Below are 21660 nucleotides of genomic sequence, written 5' to 3' on the forward strand. Positions count from 1 at the left end.
ATTGTTATGTTGGTAAGAATAATGTTTAATAAATTCAAATGTTGAGTAAACATTAGGGAAATTATCTACAAGTATACAAATCGTTCCATAAGTTCACTATATAATAACAATCTTTAGTAAACACTAGACAGTTACTAACTACATTTCCTAAATAGATATTCGCATTATTAAAAATGTCGTTCGCAACTGATGTGCGGTTTATAACTACCTGTAGAAACTAAAACTTTTATTAAAAACAGGCAAAAACTAAATATCTTTTTAATTTCACTAGTCAAAAAGGGATTTATTGCGTCGTATTTTATAAGAGATGAGTGGATTGAGAGAAAGTTTCTGCCCGACTTAGGCGAAATTACTTAAAAAGTTTCCATAATATAGAGAGCCAAAGAAGTGTTAAATCTCACGTTCAGATATATCCAAATAAGACAACGAAGAAAGCATGCTAATAACATTTTAGTTTCAAAATTATCAAAAACTCTTGTGAAGAAAGAGAAGACCGGAAATGACTGTACTAGAATAAAAAAATGAATAACTTCAGAAAACTGATATACTGAAGTAGTAAATCAGTCTTACTTGAATATCCCTAAAAATATCTAAATCTTCTATTGATCTTTATTAATATTTTTATTTTTAACAAACTTCGTTGCATAAATACGTTACAAATCGGATCACAATTGCAGTTCATATAGTGAACACTATAAAGCGTGAATATAACAAATACGATTTAAACGTACAGTTTTCAAAACTTCAAAACCAATATACGTCTTTGACGTTGTATTGAGTGAGGTCTCGAACACTGCCGATTAATAACACTAACAATATTTTGCGTATAGCACTCAGTCTAATATTTAAAAAATATTCTGTAAAAGTACTTCATTTATTTAAACAAGTTAGTAAATATATTATTAATGGTCCACTTTAACTATAGAAACGTTAACAAGGCTCTAAAGTAAAGCTTTGGAGGTAAAAGTAGTAACTCATGAAGAATATCATCTAATTGGTTCTATGATCGTTATAAGTAGTTGAAATTTCTAAATAGCTGCGAGTAGAGAAAAACGTTCTAATTCAAAGCTTCCTTGTGCTAAAGCGAGTGTAAGTTTAGAGCAAAAAGGAAGACATTTTTAGTTAATAAAAGTTGCATCAATATTATTATAGTTAAATGATGACTTAGAGTGGTAATCTAGGAAAACGCTAGTAAGGTTTGATGGAGCATGTACTCTTAAGTCCCAATTAGCAATGTTCTTTAATGTACAATAAGATAGAAAAATACAAATTTTGGATTTGAAACCATCTGTGTGATATGCACAAAAACCGTGTAATTTTATTTCGATAAGAGAAAGATGTTTTGCTCGTCTCCAACCACCATATGAAGCACTTTTGCAGATGTTATAATGCCTTAAGATTAAGGAAATTATCTAACGCTATAACACTAAAATCTCAAATCTACAGTTATTGATATGCTATTGGTGACGTAATAATTGATAAAAAAATGGAATGTTTCTTATTGGAAAAAAGATGGAGATCGCTGTTTAAAGATAATTTTATTACAGATTCACATTTATTTATTTACCAAGCTTATGTGTATGGCAGACGGTAGATCGATGTAAAATGCTCAGTTGTGTCAAAGCGCGAGGCAAAACACGCCAATTTTGTACTGCAGCTTTACCTGGACTTTATCAATATTGTGCTCTTCTATTTTATTTGTTTTCTAAGAAAAACATTTAAATTCTTTGAGATAATAATAAAGAAAAGAAAATAAACATGACAAAATTTCATACTTTCATGAATTTGGATCCCAATTTATGTAGTTTCTAAATGATGTTTTGAAAACATGACAATGTATTATACTAACTGAACATCCACAGGCAGCAATAGTGGAACAACATTAAATCAAACCGCTGCTATGGTCGTTTGTTTGGTTTACATAATTTCACATTTATCTTTAGCCACTCGACTGTTGGCTTTGCCGCCTACATTCAAGCTAACAATACGCGTCTTTTCGAGATTCAATAATTCCTGAAACAGCTGTTTTACGTTGTGATTAGTTTTTGCTGATGTTTCCATGAAACTTACTCCCCATTCGGCGGCCTGCCCTTGCCCCTCAGCTGTTGAAACCTAATTAAAAGCCTTGAAATTAAAATCTGATAAAAACCAGAGAGAAATAAAATACCTCTCTTAATCCAACACTTTCATCACATTTATTTCCAGTGAGCATAATAGGAATATGGCTTAAGTCTGGTCCTTTAATTTCTTTTATTACTTCATAGATTGGCTTGAGTTCTTCTAAACTCTGACGACTGCAGACTGAGAACACGAGAATGAAGGCATGTCCTGAAAAATAAAATTACCAAATTAAATATTGTTTTACAAACAAATTTAAATCACAATAACACCTTTGCTTATAGAGAGCCTCTGCATAGCAGGAAATTGGTGGGAGCCCGTAGTATCAGTAATTTGCAGAGTACAGATGTTCTTGTTGCAACTAATAACCTGGAATGTTGGGAGACAAAGTGATGAATTCTTATACTTTACCAAATGTATATTAATAATAGTGCTGACAACAGTCTACTCACCATTTAGAAAAACATCAAATAAAATGGCTGTCAAGTAAGATCAAGCAACAAAATATACTGCAACAAAAACAAAAATGAGAAAAATAAAAACATGCTTTGAGACAGTTAAATGTAACTTGAAATTCAATAAATATTTGTGTCTCCAGAATTGCTTTTTTAATAAGAACTAATTTATGGAACAAGTGTGAATTTGACAAAAGAACGTGAAAGCTAATTGGAAATCTTAATTGATCTCTATAACAGGCAACTGCTCTTTTTTCCTAACTTTCTTAACCAAGCTTGAACTTTTAACTGTTTTTTTGAAATTCATGTAGGCGTTTTCAATTATACAAATCCCGAATATGCTTAATTGAGCTCTTTCCTTTGAAGGTCCCATAAAGAACCTCTTAGAATGTGACATACAAGACAAATTATTCCAGTGCTCCTTGAATATTGGCTCACCCCATCTCTAGAGCTACGTTTTGACCAGACAGTGAGATATCATCAATTCTGGTTCAAGCTTCATGAAAGGCGAGTCTACTGCCCTCCTGGCACGGGCATTGACTTTATCTTAATTTAACTATATAATTAGCAACTTTAACTTAATTAATAGTTTTGCAATATTCTTGGTTTCAATCAATAATATTTTCTGGAAATTTAAGGGCAGTCTTATAATACATATATTCAATTTTTTTCCCATCTCTAATAAACACACCAGAAGCAATATAAATATAAGGAAATACTGTGTTCATAGCTATGAACTAGAAGTAAAGTAGGTTTTTTCCATTACTTATGGTTATTATCACATGAATCTGAAACAGCATATTGATGGCTGCAACAGTTGCATTCCCAGTACCAATTTCACTGCATGCAAAATAGTACAGAATTATGAATAAATAATAATGATATATAAACCAAGCAATATTTTAAAAAACTCGAACACACTGAAAAAAGCTGGACCAAAACAAGACTATTTGAGGCATATTTTGCGACATACTTGTCGATATGTGTCTTCAATAGTTGGGATGTAGCTTTCCCGGAATGTCCCCTTGACGAATCTCACCACCAAGGAGCTCTTTCCCACCCCGCCGGCCCCAAAAACTACCACTCTGTAATCGTTGCTTTGCTCTGGCATCCCTTCCAGTTAAATTTTGAAAATGAACGATTTCCGTGCAGTATTACGCGTCCTGGACGAACGCACTGAATTTGTCGGTTTGCTTGGGGGATGTACAAGGCATTATCGGAAATTATTCGTGGTTTTCGGTGAGATTTAACGAAAATTTTTGCGAAAAATTTCTACATAAAAAATAGGGTGAGTTACTTTCGCTATTGAAAAAACCTATAAATTGTATTGATTGGCTGCTTTTTGACAGGTTGAGGGTGAAAGTGGTGGGGGTTGGAAATCGGTCTTTGTTTTTTGTCACTGTCGTATTCCGCAAGATAGAAAACGACAGCAATTTAAGCCAAGATGCTCAGAAGCACTCTAACCACTCTAATTGTGCTCAAAATTATAATTGATTAACGTTGGAAACGAATAGGAAAATGGATGAAATTGTTATTAAAAAATGTAGTATAGACGATGTAGTTTTCGTAGATTCATTACAGCTATACTGCAAAGAAGCAAAATTTGAAGGTGTCAGTAGACCTTTTCGTAAACGATGACCTGAATTTGATTGATTCCTATCAACTCATTTCAACCAATCAAATTGTTTGATTACCATCAGGGATCAATCCAATTGGTTGATGGAATGATAGGGATCATTTTGATCCAGGTCGTAATTTCTGAAAAGGCCTAATGTCACGAACAGCTGTCCCTGTCCTGTCACGGTCATCTGTTTTCTTCACATGTTTGCTGTCCATGTCCATTTCTGATGTAAAAGTAAACAGTTTTGGGTTTGTGATAAAATATAGAACAAATCGTAGATATTCTGATCCATTCCTATTTTCCATTTCTCTATATTTTCCATTATTATGGCTGATGTGAAATCTCTAGAACATCCTACATTAAAGGTAAGTTGAATGCAGCGTTCAAAACCTTGAACTCCATCGATTTTAATGAGTTGAAAGAGAGCCATTATCTTCTATTATGTCGTTTATTTTGAAACGCAGATGCAGAAATTACTGCCCGTTAATCATTATGTCCAGGCCCTAATGGTTTTATTAATAGAAGCAGCAAGTAGCTAGTTTAGAAAAGCTTCCTGACAATTATTATTCATGACCTAGACAGCAGATCAGATCATAATTTCCTTTCATCTTCAATAATATTCTATTGTTTGATTTATGATATTAGGTACCCTATGAGATCTTGAACAAGAAATTCAGGACCGCTCAGAAAACCTTGGACAGGGAGGTATCTCATGTCCAGCAAGGAGTTACAGAATTGGAGAAATGCCTTCAAGAACCTGATGTTAAAGCTATCAACATCTCAAATCTCTTAGGTAAGAGTGAAATCATTTAGCACAGTTTAATATGAGTGTCTTGGACAAAGCTTTAATAGACTAAAAACACTTTTTAATAGGTATCCCACTTGAAATTCATTAAAATTTTTTCCTGCTGTTAAACCAAAAAAATTTCAGGTCAAATTAAAAATGGGCTGGAGGCTATAGGATTAAATGTAATTTTCACTTCCTTAGAAAGGTGGAAATTAAATGAAGAACAAAATTATATAAAGATTATCCACTTTAAAAAGTAATATTGCAATTTTAATCCCAAAGGAATTAAAAAATCTTTTTCCTTCTAAGATATTTGTATATTCCTATAACCAAATAAACTATCAAATAAAATGAAAATGCTTTGGTATATTTTTTAAATTATATTTGATATCTCTATCTTACATCTCATAAAAGTTTTATTGATGAGAGAAATACAGTCAAAATCAAATGTTTTTTCTGATAAGCTCTGCTGACTAGTACAGTTTTTGTCTTAGGAGGTATGGTAGAAAAACTTCAAGTTCTTAAACGAAAAGCTGAAGAAAGCATTTCTGAAGAATTAACTGCAACCAGTGTGTGCAAAAGAAGATTGGACCATTTAAAAGAACACACAGTAGCTGTTGGAAACAGCTCTACTGCATCCTCAGGTAGATACATTATTATGAATGAATGTTAGGTAGCCAACAAAATAAACAGTACCAACTGAGAAATGAACCTAATTGGAAAATACAAAAGTCTCTCAACTTCACTTACATGGTTTCTCCTTTAGCATCTGTTGCAAATCATGATTTAATGACTCACAACCCTAACAGTGGTAATAATTCTCTAATAAAGTCAGCAAGCAAAAAATGGATTAAACAAACAATTCAACATTAATTTAATTTTCAATGCCATTTTCGTTACTGATGGTGTTTACCTTGCCTAAAACTTTAATTTGATACAAGAAACAAACCACTTTGAGGAATTTTAGGAACTGTAAACAATTGGAGGAGAAAAAGATTGGACCGCATGGTCGTCGAATATTTCTTGCGAAATGGGTTTTACAACTCTGCCATAAAACTTGCGGAACGTAGCGACATAAAAGAGTATACGAATATTGGTACTACCTCAAAAATTTTAAAACAAGCATCAAATTACCTTCTAAATGCCTTTAGATATCTTTTTAAATTCGCGTGAAGTCGAGACTTCATTGGCAAGCCATGAGACTCAAAAATGTCTCCTCTGGTGCCATGACAATAAATCCAAGCTCAGGAAGTTGAAATCTACAATGGAATTCAACTTACGAGTTCAGGAGTTTGTTGAATTAATCAGGAAAGATAGAAGAATGGAGGCTATTAAACATGCCAGGAAACACTTTTCCAGTTTTGAAGAGGAACATTTACCCACGATTCAGGTACCCATTTTGTTGAATTTGGGTGCATAATTATCAGACAATTTTACAGAAAGTTATGGCTTTGTTGGTCTTTTCGGTTGAGGTCACAATAGCCCCATATGCCGCCTTATTTGACATATCTAGATGGGACGATTTAATTGAGCAATTTCGCCAAGAGAATTACAGATTGTTCCAGCTATCGTCGCAGTCAGTATTCACTGTGACTTTACAGGCCGGATTATCAGCATTAAAGACACCATATCCTTTTCATGCTTGTTGTTAAATTAAATTTAGTTTTACAATTCCAATAGTGATATTTCCTTAATGGTGAACACTCAGTGCTACGCAGAAACCAACGAGAGCAAGAACCCGGCGTGTCCAGTTTGCAATGAAGATCTAAATAAACTGGCAGATGCCCTTCCTTTCTCCCATTGCTCACAATCGAAACTTTATTGCCATATCACAGGGCTGCCTTTGAATGAAAACAATCAGCCCATGATGTTGCCTAACGGATATATTTATGGAGAACAGGTAAAAGATTTTTTTTTTTAGGATTGAAGAATTGTTTTTGTTTTTTCAGGCCTTGGCGCTTATGGCCAAAGAAAATAACGGTCACGTTATTTGTCCCAAGACGAAGGAACTATTCCCTTATAAAAAGGTAGAGAAGGTATTTGTTATGTAAGTGAAACGTGTGTGATATTGATCGCTTAACGATCAACAGTTAATCAAGTCTTTATAATAAATCAATATAGGTAAACCCACTCAAAAAAATATATCTTTATTGTTTTAGACTCTTAAATAAGTATTTACATTATGTTCTTTATGGAGCAAAATAAAACATATAACAAAGTGCAGTAACGACATTTTTAAGTTGAAGAATTGATATGTAAATTAGATTCTGAGGGTGTAGCAATAGTATATACATACTCGTAGATTATGCCATGGAAATACAATAAAGGAGTATTAATTAATTATAGTTTGTTTTATTAATTTACTATAATTAAAAACAACATGTGATATTACAATAAAGAAACAAAGGCTGTCCAATGGCTAATGATTGTGTTTGATTAGTAAAATACAGTGTCTTAATTATTTTGAATATTTAAGTGAAGTAGATTTTAACATGGAAAATAATCAGCTTTCTTCTAATTCTTCTATTTAGAATAAGGTTCTTAATATTAATCTTAACTTTCTATCAACTGTAATAGATTTTTTTTTAAGAAGGTACTGCGTCCTCCTTTTCAAGTAAAACACCAAATTTTTAACTAGCAGCCTTTTTTCCCACCTTTGAAACATCAAAAAGCATTTATTTTCATTTAACATACAGGTGGCAAATTACGGTACCTAATAATAAATTCATGATCTGCAAAGTACTTATATGATATCATGTAAGTATTTTTAACTCAATTTGTTCGATTTTTCTAATCAATTAACTAAAAACATCAATTTTTAATATATATATGTACTAGAGAGGAAAAAGTCCTTGGATTTTGACAAACAAAGAAAAGCACATTCTTTCCTAGTCTAAATATGTATATTATAATTATTTTGCTTAATCTATAAATTAAATTTAACTTGTTTCTGTACTATGCAGCATTTTCTTCTATATGTCTGACACCTGCTCCACTACTACTCGAGTTCTCACCTTCAGAACTGTTTTCTGACTCACTTTTTTGTACACCTTGTGAAGCACTAAGCGGACTGTTTGGTGTAGACTTAATTTGAGAATTTTGCCTTTGAGCAAGTTTTTGTTCTAATTCAATCCAGGGATCTTCAAGACAAGTTGGGTCATAATATGCTGATGTGTTGCTATGTCCAGTTGAAATGTTTTTTCTAAAATTCCCATTTTTAATATGGTGGTGGTGATCCTGAAATAAATTTTATTTATAAAAAAAAATGAACACAAGGTTGTTTTTTCAATGTTACTCAAGTTATTTAGGATCAAATGATTAATATGGGATCAACTTTACCTGCAGACCAATTTTACATTAGTCTGCACAGTCACACGATACAAAACAAATGTTATAATATTTTGAACTGAGTGATAATAGGAATCCTCTTTAACTGTTAGTGCCATTAAGTTACTCAGGTTAAGAAAATTTAATGCTAAATTTTAATAAGACAAACATCTTCAAATTCACATAGCGTTCAGTTGACTTGAGTGCATTTTTATTTTCCCAAAGGATAACGAGGAAGTCTACTCTACTCTTGAATCTAACCTACATGGTCGTTTCTTGTTAATCCCCAACTTTTCCTCCAAGGCTGACCTTTATTACCCCTTGGCCCATTATCAAATCCAGGACTCCTCCTATAGTATGGTTTTCTAGGGCTGCTGTAGCTTTGTGGACTGAAATCTCTGAAATTGTGCCCATCTTGTGAAGGTGAAGCACTTGGAGGGGTATTGTCGAAACTTAAAAAATCTGAATTATTAGAGGTGGACCTGGAGGGGTTGAAATAGAGAAAGCCAAGACTGTGGTTGTTTGTGCTATTATTCCATGAGGAGTTCATAGTTTAATGCTTCTGGATTATTGTTCGTCGAAAATGCAGGTAAGTTCGAGTACGCTTAAAAGTAATTAAAAATTTCACCATGCAACAAAATAAAGGAAAATGTAAAGAAAAAATACTAAGTTTTGGATGAAGTCTAGAAATTCTGGACTGTATATTTACAAGCTTATTTATTATTTATGATTCTTCTAATTAATTAGGTTATGTGGCAAAACTTTCTTCTTCTTTTCTATCAGTTTCACCAGCGTGAACTTCATAAACTATCGCAACACTGTCAAAGAAACGTCATCCATCAATCATTTTTAAGAAAAAATTCAAGAATCAGTTCAGAGAAAATAACAATAACCAGCTCTATGAGTGGAAACGAGAAAAGAACAACCAATTTCAGGTACAAGGCGCTTACTAATCGCGGGCCAAAATCGCCCCAAATTATCTCCGATCAAAAATCCTGTTACTCAGAGCTGATAGTTTAAAATTTTCTTTTTTGGATATGCGTTATCATAAGTACTTAAAGCATTTGGATTCAAAAATTAATAAAAATGGAGTAGAAAGTGCCTTAATTCCAACTCGAATTGCACCGTGCTTGTACCATCAATATTAAAAACACCAAATTTAGTTTGAAAACAAAGATTATAAAAATGGTAGCGCAAGAATGCTCGTCTGCTATCGGAGATCATCGTGCGAAATCGTATTTCGTATATAATGCAAGTGGCGACATTTTTTCTGACAGATTGCTTTAATAATTTGTTTGTGCCGGATTGTTGAAAGGGAAGGACGCGCCACGCATTTTTTTCCCTCATTTTCTTTCGGTTCCTAGCAAAAATGTCTTAAATTCTAGATTTCTGCAGTCTGTTTATCATTAAAATCGAATCTCTGAGCATCAAGTTATATTCGTTTTACAAATTTAGCCAGTGAAAAATGCGCCAGTTCAGACAAGTAAACGGAATTTGAAGATGAAGTCTGGTGCAAACTGCATTTAAATAAAGCAGATTGATCCAACAAGTTTCGATATAAAACGAGGAGGACATCACTTAAATTAAAGGTAAGATGATTTTCTGTTTCAAATTCAATCAATTTATTTTCTTAGAAATTGGGTAAGTAAGTAACATAAAGTTTTTATTGCATTGATAATTTGGACCCCCTGGGAGGGCTTAAGTTCAATAAACGAAATTAATTGAATCCATAGGAAAACCAGCAGTTAATTTTATTCATTTCATTAATTTATTTGGACATATATAGTATAGGTATAGTATTTTGACCAGAGGCCTGCCTTATTAAGGAAAAGGGTCCACATTTCATGTCACAACATTCTTAAAATTAAATATATAAAGCTAAATTAAGATAAAAATATAATAAGAAAAAATATATGCAATAATATGATGAAAAAAGATAAATTAGTATACTATGTTAAAAGAAAGTGTATGAAGATAATTGCTAAAAATTCAGAATTTAACTACTTTTAGAAAAATGATCTTTTCCATAGGTAAACAGTCATATCTGCCAATTTTTGCATATGCTAGTAATTCATTATCAGTTATGATGCACTTTTTTGTTTTCTGAATTAGATATTAGGCCATTAGGTCAATTGCAGAAGTTACTTGATAAACAAGAAATTTGATGGAAATCAAGGAATAATAGTTTAGCTTAGAGGCTAGAGAACCTTTTTTTTAGAGGCTTTCTAGCCTCTAAACTAAACTACTAACTAGGCTATTATTCATCTTTTATTCTCTTTTGATTAAAGATGTCCTCTCCAAAAATGGATACTCTATCTGTTTCTAAACCAGACCCAAAACCCATTAATAACAACCGTAATCAAGGAAATAAGTCTCAAAATGCATCTAAGAAGAGATTTAAACATGACAGAAGTAGCAGAAAACGATCGAAGAGGTAAGTTATTTTAAGTAGGTATACCTTTCAATATCTACTATTTATTCGTTTATTTTGTAAACAAAAAAAGTAATAATTCCATTGAATTTTGCTATTTTTACATATCATTCATTAATCATACACTTGAGTGTAGTAAGATGTAAGGTATAGAATAACCAAAATAATAACATTTACAGTTTTTTTACATGAAGAAGTTAGGTACTGTTTTTGTAGTTAGGAAAGTCAGCTATAAATCTTAATTAACATAAGCACATTTACAGTTAATAATTTGATTATTTTGTTTTAATTTTACATGAAAATTACTTGTTTGCACATTATAAATTCAAATCATGCCCTTAATTTGATCTGAGGTCAGGCCATAACACTTAATAAGAATAGTAACTAATAATTGAAAGATGTAAGTATAATTTTTGTATTATAAATTGTACAATTTCATAATTTTCTGAGTATTTATAATGAAATGATTTAAAAACATTTTTTTTAACAGTTTTTCTGGTTGTGGACCAATAAATTCCAAACCAGTATTACCAACAAAATTCCTTCTTGGGGGCAACATAAATGATCCTTTAAACCTGAACAGTCTTCAGAATGAGGATATTAATAGAGCGATGAATGCTGTCACTCCAAAATCATCCCCTTTACCCACCCCACCGAGACGAAAAATGCCTATAGAGGTAAAGAAAAACTCTAATCATAATAGGTGATAAATTTCTGGTTAAGTGGGTTATGCAAATAGGTTCAAACATGATTACTATGTCTTGAATCATACAGTTCCCTTTCTAAGCTACTGGTAGTTGTATATAAATAGAACAATGTAATCTCAACAGTTGCTGCGTTTATTCCGACGTTTTCAAGCCAACTTGAGGTTAAAAAAGTTAAATATGTCCCAAGATCAGACATGATTGAAAAGATTTAACATGTAACTTAAAAAAAAGTCAAATCACAGACAAATATAAAAGGAAGAAGGAAAGTTCAGTTTGAGAATCCTTAAATAATCCAAAAGAACAATCCATTCAAAAAGGTGGAAAGCCACTAGAATATACAAATAATGGGAAACTTAGCCCTATCATATTTAACTTTTCAACATCCACTTAAATTACCAGTTTTTTTTATTGAATTGTGAAAAAGGTACGGTAGTTTTCCATTCTATAAGTGTCCTCGGGATGTGCGCAGAACCAGCCACCAAATAAGATTTTTGGATTACTAATTTCAACTATAACTTTTATCTATAATTAAATACTTAAAACAATTATTTGACACACTTAACAAAATATTTTTGACCAGAAATTTTAAGACACCTTAAAGTGAATTTTACATTCCTTAATTTTTCATTCAATCCATAAGAAATTTGTGTAAAAAACTAGTAATTCAAGTTTCTTATTTAATTATTTACGGCATATATTCATAACATAATTAAAAGTTGTTAAAATTAAGTAAAAAAACCACATTGACTTAAAATAGAAAATTGCAAAGAAAATTCGGCAACCGTATAACGGGCTTCACATGTTAAATACTTCAGATTTCCTTTTAACACATTCTACATTCTCAGGTAATCGTTTCCCCCAATACGCATGACCCGCTTCATTTAATGGACTGTGAAAATGATAAAGAGTATGAGGAACATTTAAATTCGCCGATTAAAAAAGGTAAGGATTAAATTTAAGAACAAATTCATAACGAAATTTAAATATGGTAATTTTTAGCAAGAAAAAAACGTTTAAACAAAAAAAGAAGAACACTTTCCGGCTCTGCCGAAGGTTCCGTACCAAATCCTACAGGAAATTCTGAAGCATGCACTCCGGAAGCCACTGTGGACTCGGCGAAAATCCCCGAGGATCCGGAAATTTTCAAAAACGTTTCAACGAAAACCGTTAGGAATTTATGCTTTGATTTGAGTGATGACAAGAAGGACAAAACTAAGAGAAGATCTGAAGATTCCAGTGTTAATCATGCAGTTAAAAAATTCAAAAATTCCATGGATAAAATAGTGAGTCCAGTAGTGCCCCAGCCGGGGGCTTGGCTGAAACGGTCGAATTCCATTAAGTTACCCAGGCCTAGGCAAAACAAGGTTTCAGATAAGACTTTGCCAGTTTTTAAGGAGGAGAATAAACGCTTTCAGTATGGAAACTACAATAGGTAAAAATAAGATTATACATTATGAAGAGAAAGTTGCACGGTTTATGTTATCATACTTTTGAGTCACAACAGAAATTGGGTTCACCCTCACCAAATTTTCAAAATTTTATATAAAATAGTAAAAAGTCATTGATTCTTCTCACTTTCTGTTGTCATCCAATACATTTCCATCATCATTTTGATCTCATTACCCATGTTTTGTAGCTTAGAAGTGAATATTATGTCATTAAAATGTATCATGCCCAATATGTGAGTCCTCATAGTGTGGACACTTTACTCATAGTCAGAAATTACAGCTGGGGAATATGTATTTGGTTTTATACTTTACCATATTGCTTTTAGGTATTACGGCTATCGAAACCCAACCAATGAAACTGACCATAGACTCAAAGTATTTTCGCATTATCCTTATTTATTCGAAAACAAAGACATCCTTGATATTGGTTGCAATATCGGGCACATTACGTTAAGCATCGCAAGAGATTTTAAGGCTCGAACTGTCACCGGTGAGTATTGTTTTCTTGCAACAATGCATAATTTCCTATTTTGATTGGTCGTATCTTAATTGTCAGCACTTTATTTCTTCCCAATAGGTATAGACATAGATCCAACACTAATTTCGATCGCCCGTAAGAACGTAAGACATTACGTTAAAACGGTCGATAATACTTTGCAGAAAAGCGAAACCACGCCCGATTATAAATCTTCTACGAATAAAAGTAGCAGTGAGTTTTTTCCATTGTCGTTGCCTATTTTATATGGGCCTATTGATGTTCCAGGGTTCCATGACTCATACCCCGGTAGGGAGTTTCCTAAAAATGTAATTTTTAAACAGGTAAGTGATTTCCATTTTTATTTATCGTAAAATGTCGTTTCGACTCGTTCACTTTAGGTGGATTTTTTTCAGTGTAATTATGTAATAGAAGACGAGGCATCGTTAGCTCTGGAACAACCACAATTCGACGTAATTATGTGCCTAAGCGTGACTAAATGGATACACTTGAATTGGGGTGATAACGGGCTTAAATTATCTTTTCGGCGAATGTATGAACAATTGCGGCCGGGGGGAAAGTTGATTTTGGAACCCCAACATTGGGGCAGCTACAAACGGAAAAAGAATTTAACGGTAGGTTGTTTTTGATCTTTATTTACGAGTATTGTTAAGCTATGACTTTATTTCCAGGAAATCATTTATAGGAACTATAAGAGCATTGATTTTTTCCCCGACAAATTTCGGGAGTATTTGTTGTCGCCTGCTGTGGGGTTTGCGAAAAGTGAGATGTTAGGATATCCGCAGCATAAAAGCACTGCGTTTAGGAGGCCTATCCAGGTGTGTAGGCAATATTTTGTAATATTGCGGTGCCGTAGTTAAGAATTCATTGTTTTCTATGGTTTTAAATTGCATTTAGAATTTAAAAAACTTCATAATCAACCACTTTCTTCCTTTTTCAGTTATATTTTAGAAATAATTTAATGGAACTCTGTTAATATTACATTTAAATAAAAGGAATGTATTTTTCTAAAATCAGAAATTAAGGTTATGGAGATTGAATTTTCCTTTCTACATTTTTGACTTCGTTCTTTTCCTCTACGCAATGACCTTAATTTAAAAAAATTGAGTTACGAGAATTTAGACTTTAAAAGTTCTGGTTAAAAGTTCTGTCAGTTCATAGAATCCAATAGTCAGACGCGAACTCTGTTTGTTTGAAATTGCAATACAAATATTTGAATATTTTTAATATCTTTCATTCTTATCCGATAGTATTGTATTAATAATAGGATTCCCTGATTTGTTTGTAGATTTTCACCAAAAGCACCATGTTTCCTAGTGAGCGGATTGACGCCACACCAAGTAGTCAGACCCAGCAATCTGGATCAAGTATGTATTATCAGGACGGAAATTTTTTTACACCTTGGTATGATGAACTGTTTCTAACGTCTTAAAACACTCATTTGAACCCTAATCCCCAATTCCCTAATCGTGAAAATAAGTGATCTAAAAACAAATCAACAATTTCTCTGTCTTTAATCCTGATAAGTTATTTTGCACTATAGGTAAACACGAGTCACAAATCCATATTCAAGTAAATCGGTTGGGCCAACACGTCTACACCAATCTGATCCGTTCAACCCCGCGTTATGGCAGTAGCTCCGAAGAACATGTCGCTGATTCCGGGTTGTCGCCTTGTCTTAGTGATGATAAAGTGACCCCCAAATCTGAATTTACTCCAACTTATAGTCCTGAAAGTGAAACTCTCAACAAAACAGTAGTATATCCGCTTGAAAGTGCGACTTCTGATAACTCTTGCGGTGCAGAAGATCACGGTAATTCTTCTCAAGAGAGTAAAGTGCGCCAAGTAATCACCGGAAGTAGCGTTTTGTGTGGTAGTGGAAACACGGACAAAAATATGACGACAAAGACTTTGGTTTGAGAATACTTAGTATAAGGTTTGTTTATGTATAGGGCTAAATTTGTGTATTTTGTATATTTTGTACATTCTACCGTTTTTAAATTAATATTGTTGAATTATAATGTAAAATATATAAGTTTTTTTGTACATGATATTCTGCGAAGATTAAAGTTTGAAGAAGTTGCTAACTAACTTTAATATTTAAAACCTTTTGCCTGCATGTTAAATATAATTAAAGTTATTCTAATATGCGCACATACCCGTTACATTCTGATTGGTTCAACATTGTAACTGGTTTCTATAGATTTGTAAAGAACAAGAGTAAATTTTGGGTATTAAATATCAAAAAATCCTCAAATCATATTTTATGAGTTTAAAATTTACAACGGGAACTCTAATATCGTTAAAAAAAGATTCCAATTTTTTTCTTTCGCGACAATATGATGAATTTAACATTCACCATATTATAAAGAATTTAGGATAAAACAATTTAAAATTTATCAAATTAAAAGTTTTTCAGTTTTTTTTTTGTTAATTTAAATCATTAAATGTACTGTTTATAGTTACGTATGAATGGTTTAACGTCAGTTTTATGCTATTTGAAACAAAATAGCTTAGTTGGGTTAAAAAAAATTAAACGCAAGATTTGATTTAAATCCATGAAGGATTTATATCCACCTTGCCAACTGAGTAGAAGTAAATAAGCAACACTGAAGTTTTTAATAGTAGGTAGTCCTATTTGCTCTATGAATTGTATTAAAATTAAAATATATGAATTTTCACTCCATCACAGTAATAGCCAAATTTTTAGTAGCTTGGGAATCAAATTTATCCATGGTCTTAATGTCCATTAAAGCGGTGATTGCCACTATAAGTCCCAGACCTGAAAACAATTCCACCAATATATATTGCCAAAAACTATGCAGATGCATTTGCTTAAACAAACTCCTCTCTAATTTCAAAGCAACCAGATATTAAATTTGTTATTGTCTGCAGTTCTCCTACACTGGCGCCTTAAGGCCTGATGGGATTTAATTTAAAACTGAATAAACAAGATTTTCTTACCCAGAATAGTCGTCACAAATAAACCGGACCAAATTGGAGCTGTGGTAAAGGGTACGCAGTCATTTGCGTCGCCAAATCTGGCTTTTTTGGCATCAATTTGTACTTGGAGATCAAAAATTGTCAGTTTGGTACCACTTGCTTGGTCGGAGAACACCGATTGGCCATTGCAGTGGTAAGAAAAATGGGCTGGAGCCATGATGTTTTCGTCTGTTGTCAAGTCATATTTAGTACTTGGATTCGATTCCTCAATCAGTTCTACTCTGGCTGTTTGCAAGTACCAGTACCCGCTCACCCAGGAAATTCCGAATCTTAAAATAACTTTGCTTTTCTCAGGTAGAGCCACAGGAATGTTCAATCTTTTGTCAACAGTTATTAAGCTGTTGTCGGTATTTCCGAGATATCTGGTAGTATTGCTGATGGTTAGCTGGAGTGGCTTAGAAGAATAAAGGAGAGCAAACTCTTTAGTTTTGCTTTCTCCGATATAAATTACATATCCTGAAATTGCATTCGATTATATTAGGAATTAAATTTCTATTTAGATGTAATACCTTTTTCTTCTACGTTCTCTTTTATGGTTGTAACTGCTGCTGCCTCATCATCAGCATTTCTCTTCCTCCTAGGATAAACAATATCCAAGACGCAAAGAAAGTCACTAGAATTCGTTAATGGACCTGTAGTTTTCCTTATTTTGTTGGTGTCAATCCCATTGCAGTCTTCTAATAAAGACAATTCTACAAGAGTTATTTAAAAAATGATATGAATAACTAATTAGCTTCTCATTAATATACCAGTAGCATCGGCAGTCGCAATATTCCCGTTCGGATTATACGATGAGTGAAACCCACTCATAATCTCCTTCAAGTTCTTTGGAATAATCGCAGTTCTGCTCTTCAACCCCACTTTAAACAAATAAACCTTCTTCACCTCCAACCGTTTCACTAGTTGCTCCAAATCTTCATCGTCGAAGGGCAGCAAGGGTGACACCTCCACTTTCTTATTGCTCCACAGGATTATTGCACCTTCAAGGGTAAATATATTTAAGAAAATAAAAAGTAGGATGTGGTTGATATGCATGTTCTTTTTGTACGATGTTGGGCAATGTCCGGTTTGTACGATAAAGGGACTGCGCGCGAATTGGGGTTTATATTGATTTCATTGTGAAAGGCGGATGGGCAAGAGGGCGGTCTTTTTAAACCTTCAATGGGATGATGCATAGGGGCTTGACGAACTGTGCCTGTGTGTGAGTGTTCTTCAAACTTAGTTTATTGATCAAGTTTGTAAAACAATGAGGACCTAAAGTCCGTCACATCCATAACTTGTTTATTTCAAATATTAAAAAAAAATTCAAATACGAAAAGTTAAAGGGTTTCACGAAGACTTTTTCAAGGCCTAACTTTAAAGTTAAAATGACACTTTGATTCAAGTAGCACATTTTTCCGACGCCTTGCAGGCTTCTGATCAGTTAGAGCGTTCGCTAGAGTTTTTGTGGGATGATGGATGGACGGGATAGAAGCTTCTGTTTCGTGCATCCGTCATCCGTCGATATGATGTTCCGAAATTAATACAGATGTTTAAAATATACTAGAACAATATACAAGAACTACAACTTGTATAAATAATAACTTTAAAATGATCCATAGTAAATATTGTGGTCAAAACCGACAATATTATATGGGGCAAAAGTGAAACTTACTTCAAATTTATTCGACATCCGACGGTCTTGTGGATCAATGAGAGTGCTTACCGACTTACCGTATAGTCGGGAGATATACTGTATGGAGTATACTGAATTGTGAGATGACGGATGACTCGAAATTACAATAATGACTAGAAATAAGTTATAAAATGATTGAAAACAGACACTAAACTTCAAATCGACGATAAAAATATGCGATTTGAAGCAAAAGGTAAAATATTGTTCTCAATTACTGTTAACACATTGTTCGGAAGTTAAAAATATAACGTAGCTTATCTTCCACATACATTGTGATTTTATAAACCAGGATTTTAAGGTAAATGTACCATGTATCCGATCTCTTTGAATGAATATCTGGCAAGTACCTTTCGATCCATTTGCTGCGTTAAGTCATTATTTAATGGGCTAAAAATAAATACCCTCAGCCATAGCAAAATCAGGCCTTGTAGCGTAAAATATCTTACCTTATTCATAATTTATTCAGAATACTTTGTCTTCTTTGCAAGGGCAAAGGAAAAATTACGCCATTCGCGTAGCAGCCACAAAATGCATATAAAATGAGAAAGGGTTATGGAGATTCGGAAAAGGGAGACTAGATTTATGAGCCTCATACGCAAGTGCTCATGTCTTATTTTTATTAAATAGGTAATTAATAGGCAGGCACGGGGGTCGATAATATCTCCTGTCTCACTCATTGTTTTAAGTTAAGTAAAGCTGATTGATACTAATCAGAAATTTCGTAGCTATTATTTGCAAATTAGGCTCCTCTCAAAAAGCCATAAAATGCCGCATGAAGAAACTTGAGTCAATTAATAACTTAAAAAACTTAGTCAAACTTCGCCTGTTGGGCATATAAAAAATGAGCTCTAAACTTTACGCCTGGAAAGCCTCTTTTATCAAGTAAAAGCCCATCAAAAAGAAGAGTTCCTGGAAGATGAATGTAGGCACTAAAAGGAAAATAAAACCAATAAGCCACCCAGACACATTTCCCAGATGCATAGTTCAAGCCTTGCTGCACTAGCTTTTGCCGTGGATAATAGCAACGTAACATTCGTTTACTTTCGGACCCAATTTGCAACGTACATCACATATAAAGAATTCCGTACATCCAGTAAAGGGCATAGGGATATACGCTCCATAAAACAAGTAAATTCGGTTAAGACTAAATATAACACGCATCCAGGGCGACAGCCTTAATGGTTTTAGGCTTGGGAATGTCATATTTGCACTGTGGCAAAATTGATTTAGCCGATTATTCAGGTCAAAGGAAACACCGGCGGATTTCCCCAACAGGGAAAAGGGCATTTAAGGGTGGTTATATGTTGGCATATTAGGACTTGAATAATTTACACCTTTGTAATGGCCAAAAGCGATGTGGGTTAATCATGTAATTGATCTTGCAATGAGTGTTAAGATACTCATTTGAGGTCTAAAGTTAGAAATACGCTGACACTTTTTTAGTTGATTTTCGAAATTTCTATTCAGCGTTTTATTGTTGTAAAGCTGTCTTTGATTAGAAGATCAAATTAACAGTATTTGATTTTTTTCACATTGATATGTGAATCCAGTAGAGCCTCAAAGTTCAATTACACCTCATTTGTCCCGTTTAAATCGAACTTAGCATCCTTTAAATAAATGTGTATTTTAGAAAAATGGTCTCAATAGTCATTTTCGAACGCAAGTCCCAAGAACAGTCGATGTCTCTCGTATGTCTTCAATTTAAAAATCTCGCAGCTGCGTTCCAATATGATTTTATCGATTAACCTGCTTTACTGTCCATCAGATCCATTCACTTTTATTAAAATTTTTATTGTTTGTTTCGATTTCGAATCCATGCATGTGTGACACACGTCCAATTAAACTATCAACCGACCAAAAGTCTATAATTTGCGGTTGGGCGAATGATTTAAATTATGTTACAAAAGAGTAGAGCATTCTGTATTTTTTGTCCTCAAATAGTATATTTTTCATATAATTTAAAATATATTTTACGAAAGTAGAATAAGGCATTTTTTCAAGCGGTATTGTGGGGTTTTAATGCAATGTGAAATAATATCAGCCGCATTGGCTTTGAGACGAAGTTTTAGTGCTTAGTTATGGACTCAAATTTACATTACATGTATAAAATACACATTACAGGTTTGGAAATGTAAATATGTATATAGCTCTACTTCCCGTCCTCATTTCCCACTCTCATTTCCCACCCCTATTTTCCGGGCTATTTTAATTAATTTCTAGTATTGTTCCAAGCAAACTATACATGTAACGTAGTTTCTTCTGTTTGCCTTGTTCTCCAAAATACGTCATTAGAGTATTTTTAGAACTCAAATTCTTTACCTTTTTGGGCTTAAAAGAAAAGTTGGATTGGATTCGTGACGTCTATTTAGCTATATCAATTAATAGTTTTACGTGATAGATATCAGATCAGACAACATATTGTAGAGTCCATCCAAACTATAAGTACATATTATGGTTGTAAATAGAATAGTAGTATTAGCGATTTTTTGCAAAAGATCTATAGAAATTCGCCAACCCGTGTTCAGTTTCATTGTTGATTTAAATTTTAAATAGATTCCAAATTCTACTTCTGGTGCTCCTGGTTTTCTGGTCCAATGAAGTGATCGAAACAGACGTGAGAGCTTTTTAAACTACTTTGAATCCCGGCGGCTCTGAAACCGTTTATAAAACTTATTCAAAACCCATAGCTGGACTATGGATTATTTACCCCATTAGAATAGGTTTATTCTTCAATTTAAATGTATTAGAGAAACTGTTAGGGAATACAAAGTACTTCAAGAACAGAGAAAAATCTCCGTTGTTACTTAATGGAAATTTTAAAAAAGTTCAAGATCCCAGGTATTTCGGGACCGAAATTCCTAATCTGGTGTTTAAGATACACTAAGTAATTGACGTATCATAGTGGTTTTAGATCGAGCAATTTCTGATTTTTTTTTCTCATTTCTGCTTCTTTGCAATATTTTTCAATGTAAAATTGCGTCCACTACGTAGTCCTAAACTCTGTATGACACGTGAATATATGTATACATACATTTTTGTTGATTTTTTAACTAAATTTTTATTATCGTTTTTCTACTCTTTTTCTAGGTTCTGAAGATGGTAAAGGAAATTAAAATCTGAATATTTATTAAAACTTAACTGAAGTAAATGCTTGAAACATAGGTAAAGACGTATTAGTTTTTATGCATACGAACCATAGTGTAAAGTTGGATACAGACCTCGTGATTTTTCAGTCACCGTTAAATAAAAATAAGAAAAAGGAAAGCCGTTCTATTTGAAGTAAAGATTGATCCCTGAAAAGATAAATATTTTAGTACGTTAATTTATTAACGGAATTAATGCTTGAATCTGGAGATACATTTAATTATTTAAAAATGAACGAAGGAACGAATTTAGAGTTATTAAACGTAACAATTTAAGTTCAATTCATTGATTTAATGGCCTTGATATAAATTAATACATCATGTTTGCATTGTGGGATCATCAAAAGACAATTTTTGTGTTAAGGAACAAAAAATGGAAGTATTGTTGCGATTGGCGAGTAGCTTCCACGAGTAAAAGACAGAAGCAAAAAAAGGGTTAATCATACTAA

The 21660-nt window shown here is 33.1% G+C and overlaps 6 protein-coding genes across 7 annotated transcripts in view; 3 read left to right on the top strand and 3 right to left on the bottom strand.

Moving 5' to 3' along the window:
* The window catches only part of LOC136413542 (pancreatic triacylglycerol lipase-like), a 111320-nt gene that overhangs the window by 69076 nt on the left and 20584 nt on the right, over positions 1 to 21660 (top strand). The window lies entirely within an intron of this gene.
* On the bottom strand, positions 2 to 3921 carry LOC136413388 (GTP-binding protein Di-Ras2). The gene is made up of 4 exons (XM_066396919.1): positions 3547 to 3921; positions 2391 to 2487; positions 2168 to 2328; positions 2 to 2112 (listed from the first exon to the last, which is right to left on the bottom strand). The coding sequence occupies exons 1-4, from the start codon at positions 3682 to 3684 to the stop codon at positions 1918 to 1920; spliced, it is 591 nt and encodes a 196-aa protein (XP_066253016.1). The 5' UTR covers positions 3685 to 3921; the 3' UTR covers positions 2 to 1917.
* Kaz (Katazuke) lies at positions 4389 to 7321 on the top strand. Its single transcript, XM_066397190.1, has 8 exons — positions 4389 to 4559; positions 4840 to 4987; positions 5476 to 5625; positions 5949 to 6077; positions 6133 to 6371; positions 6421 to 6608; positions 6686 to 6881; positions 6931 to 7321. The coding sequence occupies exons 1-8, from the start codon at positions 4521 to 4523 to the stop codon at positions 7030 to 7032; spliced, it is 1191 nt and encodes a 396-aa protein (XP_066253287.1). The 5' UTR covers positions 4389 to 4520; the 3' UTR covers positions 7033 to 7321.
* LOC136413559 (uncharacterized) lies at positions 7863 to 9043 on the bottom strand. Its single transcript, XM_066397185.1, has 2 exons — positions 8574 to 9043; positions 7863 to 8218 (listed from the first exon to the last, which is right to left on the bottom strand). The coding sequence occupies exons 1-2, from the start codon at positions 8856 to 8858 to the stop codon at positions 7937 to 7939; spliced, it is 567 nt and encodes a 188-aa protein (XP_066253282.1). The 5' UTR covers positions 8859 to 9043; the 3' UTR covers positions 7863 to 7936.
* Positions 9573 to 15477, top strand: LOC136413436 (7SK snRNA methylphosphate capping enzyme-like). Of its 2 annotated transcripts, XM_066396993.1 has the most exons (12): positions 9573 to 9897; positions 10597 to 10742; positions 11230 to 11416; positions 12292 to 12388; positions 12446 to 12878; positions 13221 to 13384; positions 13472 to 13603; positions 13658 to 13713; positions 13786 to 14004; positions 14062 to 14208; positions 14679 to 14757; positions 14934 to 15477. In XM_066396993.1, exons 2-12 carry the CDS (start codon positions 10597 to 10599, stop codon positions 15308 to 15310), a joined length of 2037 nt encoding a protein of 678 aa, XP_066253090.1. In that variant the 5' UTR covers positions 9573 to 9897; the 3' UTR covers positions 15311 to 15477. The 2 variants fall into 2 exon arrangements, with proteins under 2 accessions (XP_066253090.1, XP_066253089.1); XM_066396992.1 differs by having other exon boundaries at positions 13472 to 13713.
* On the bottom strand, positions 15987 to 17485 carry LOC136413551 (uncharacterized). Its single transcript, XM_066397171.1, has 4 exons — positions 17143 to 17485; positions 16903 to 17085; positions 16355 to 16849; positions 15987 to 16172 (listed from the first exon to the last, which is right to left on the bottom strand). Exons 1-4 carry the CDS (start codon positions 17426 to 17428, stop codon positions 16069 to 16071), a joined length of 1068 nt encoding a protein of 355 aa, XP_066253268.1. The 5' UTR covers positions 17429 to 17485; the 3' UTR covers positions 15987 to 16068.

The sequence above is a fragment of the Euwallacea similis genome, chromosome 14, assembly GCF_039881205.1.
Source record: "Euwallacea similis isolate ESF13 chromosome 14, ESF131.1, whole genome shotgun sequence".
Taxonomy (NCBI): Eukaryota; Metazoa; Arthropoda; class Insecta; order Coleoptera; family Curculionidae; genus Euwallacea; species Euwallacea similis.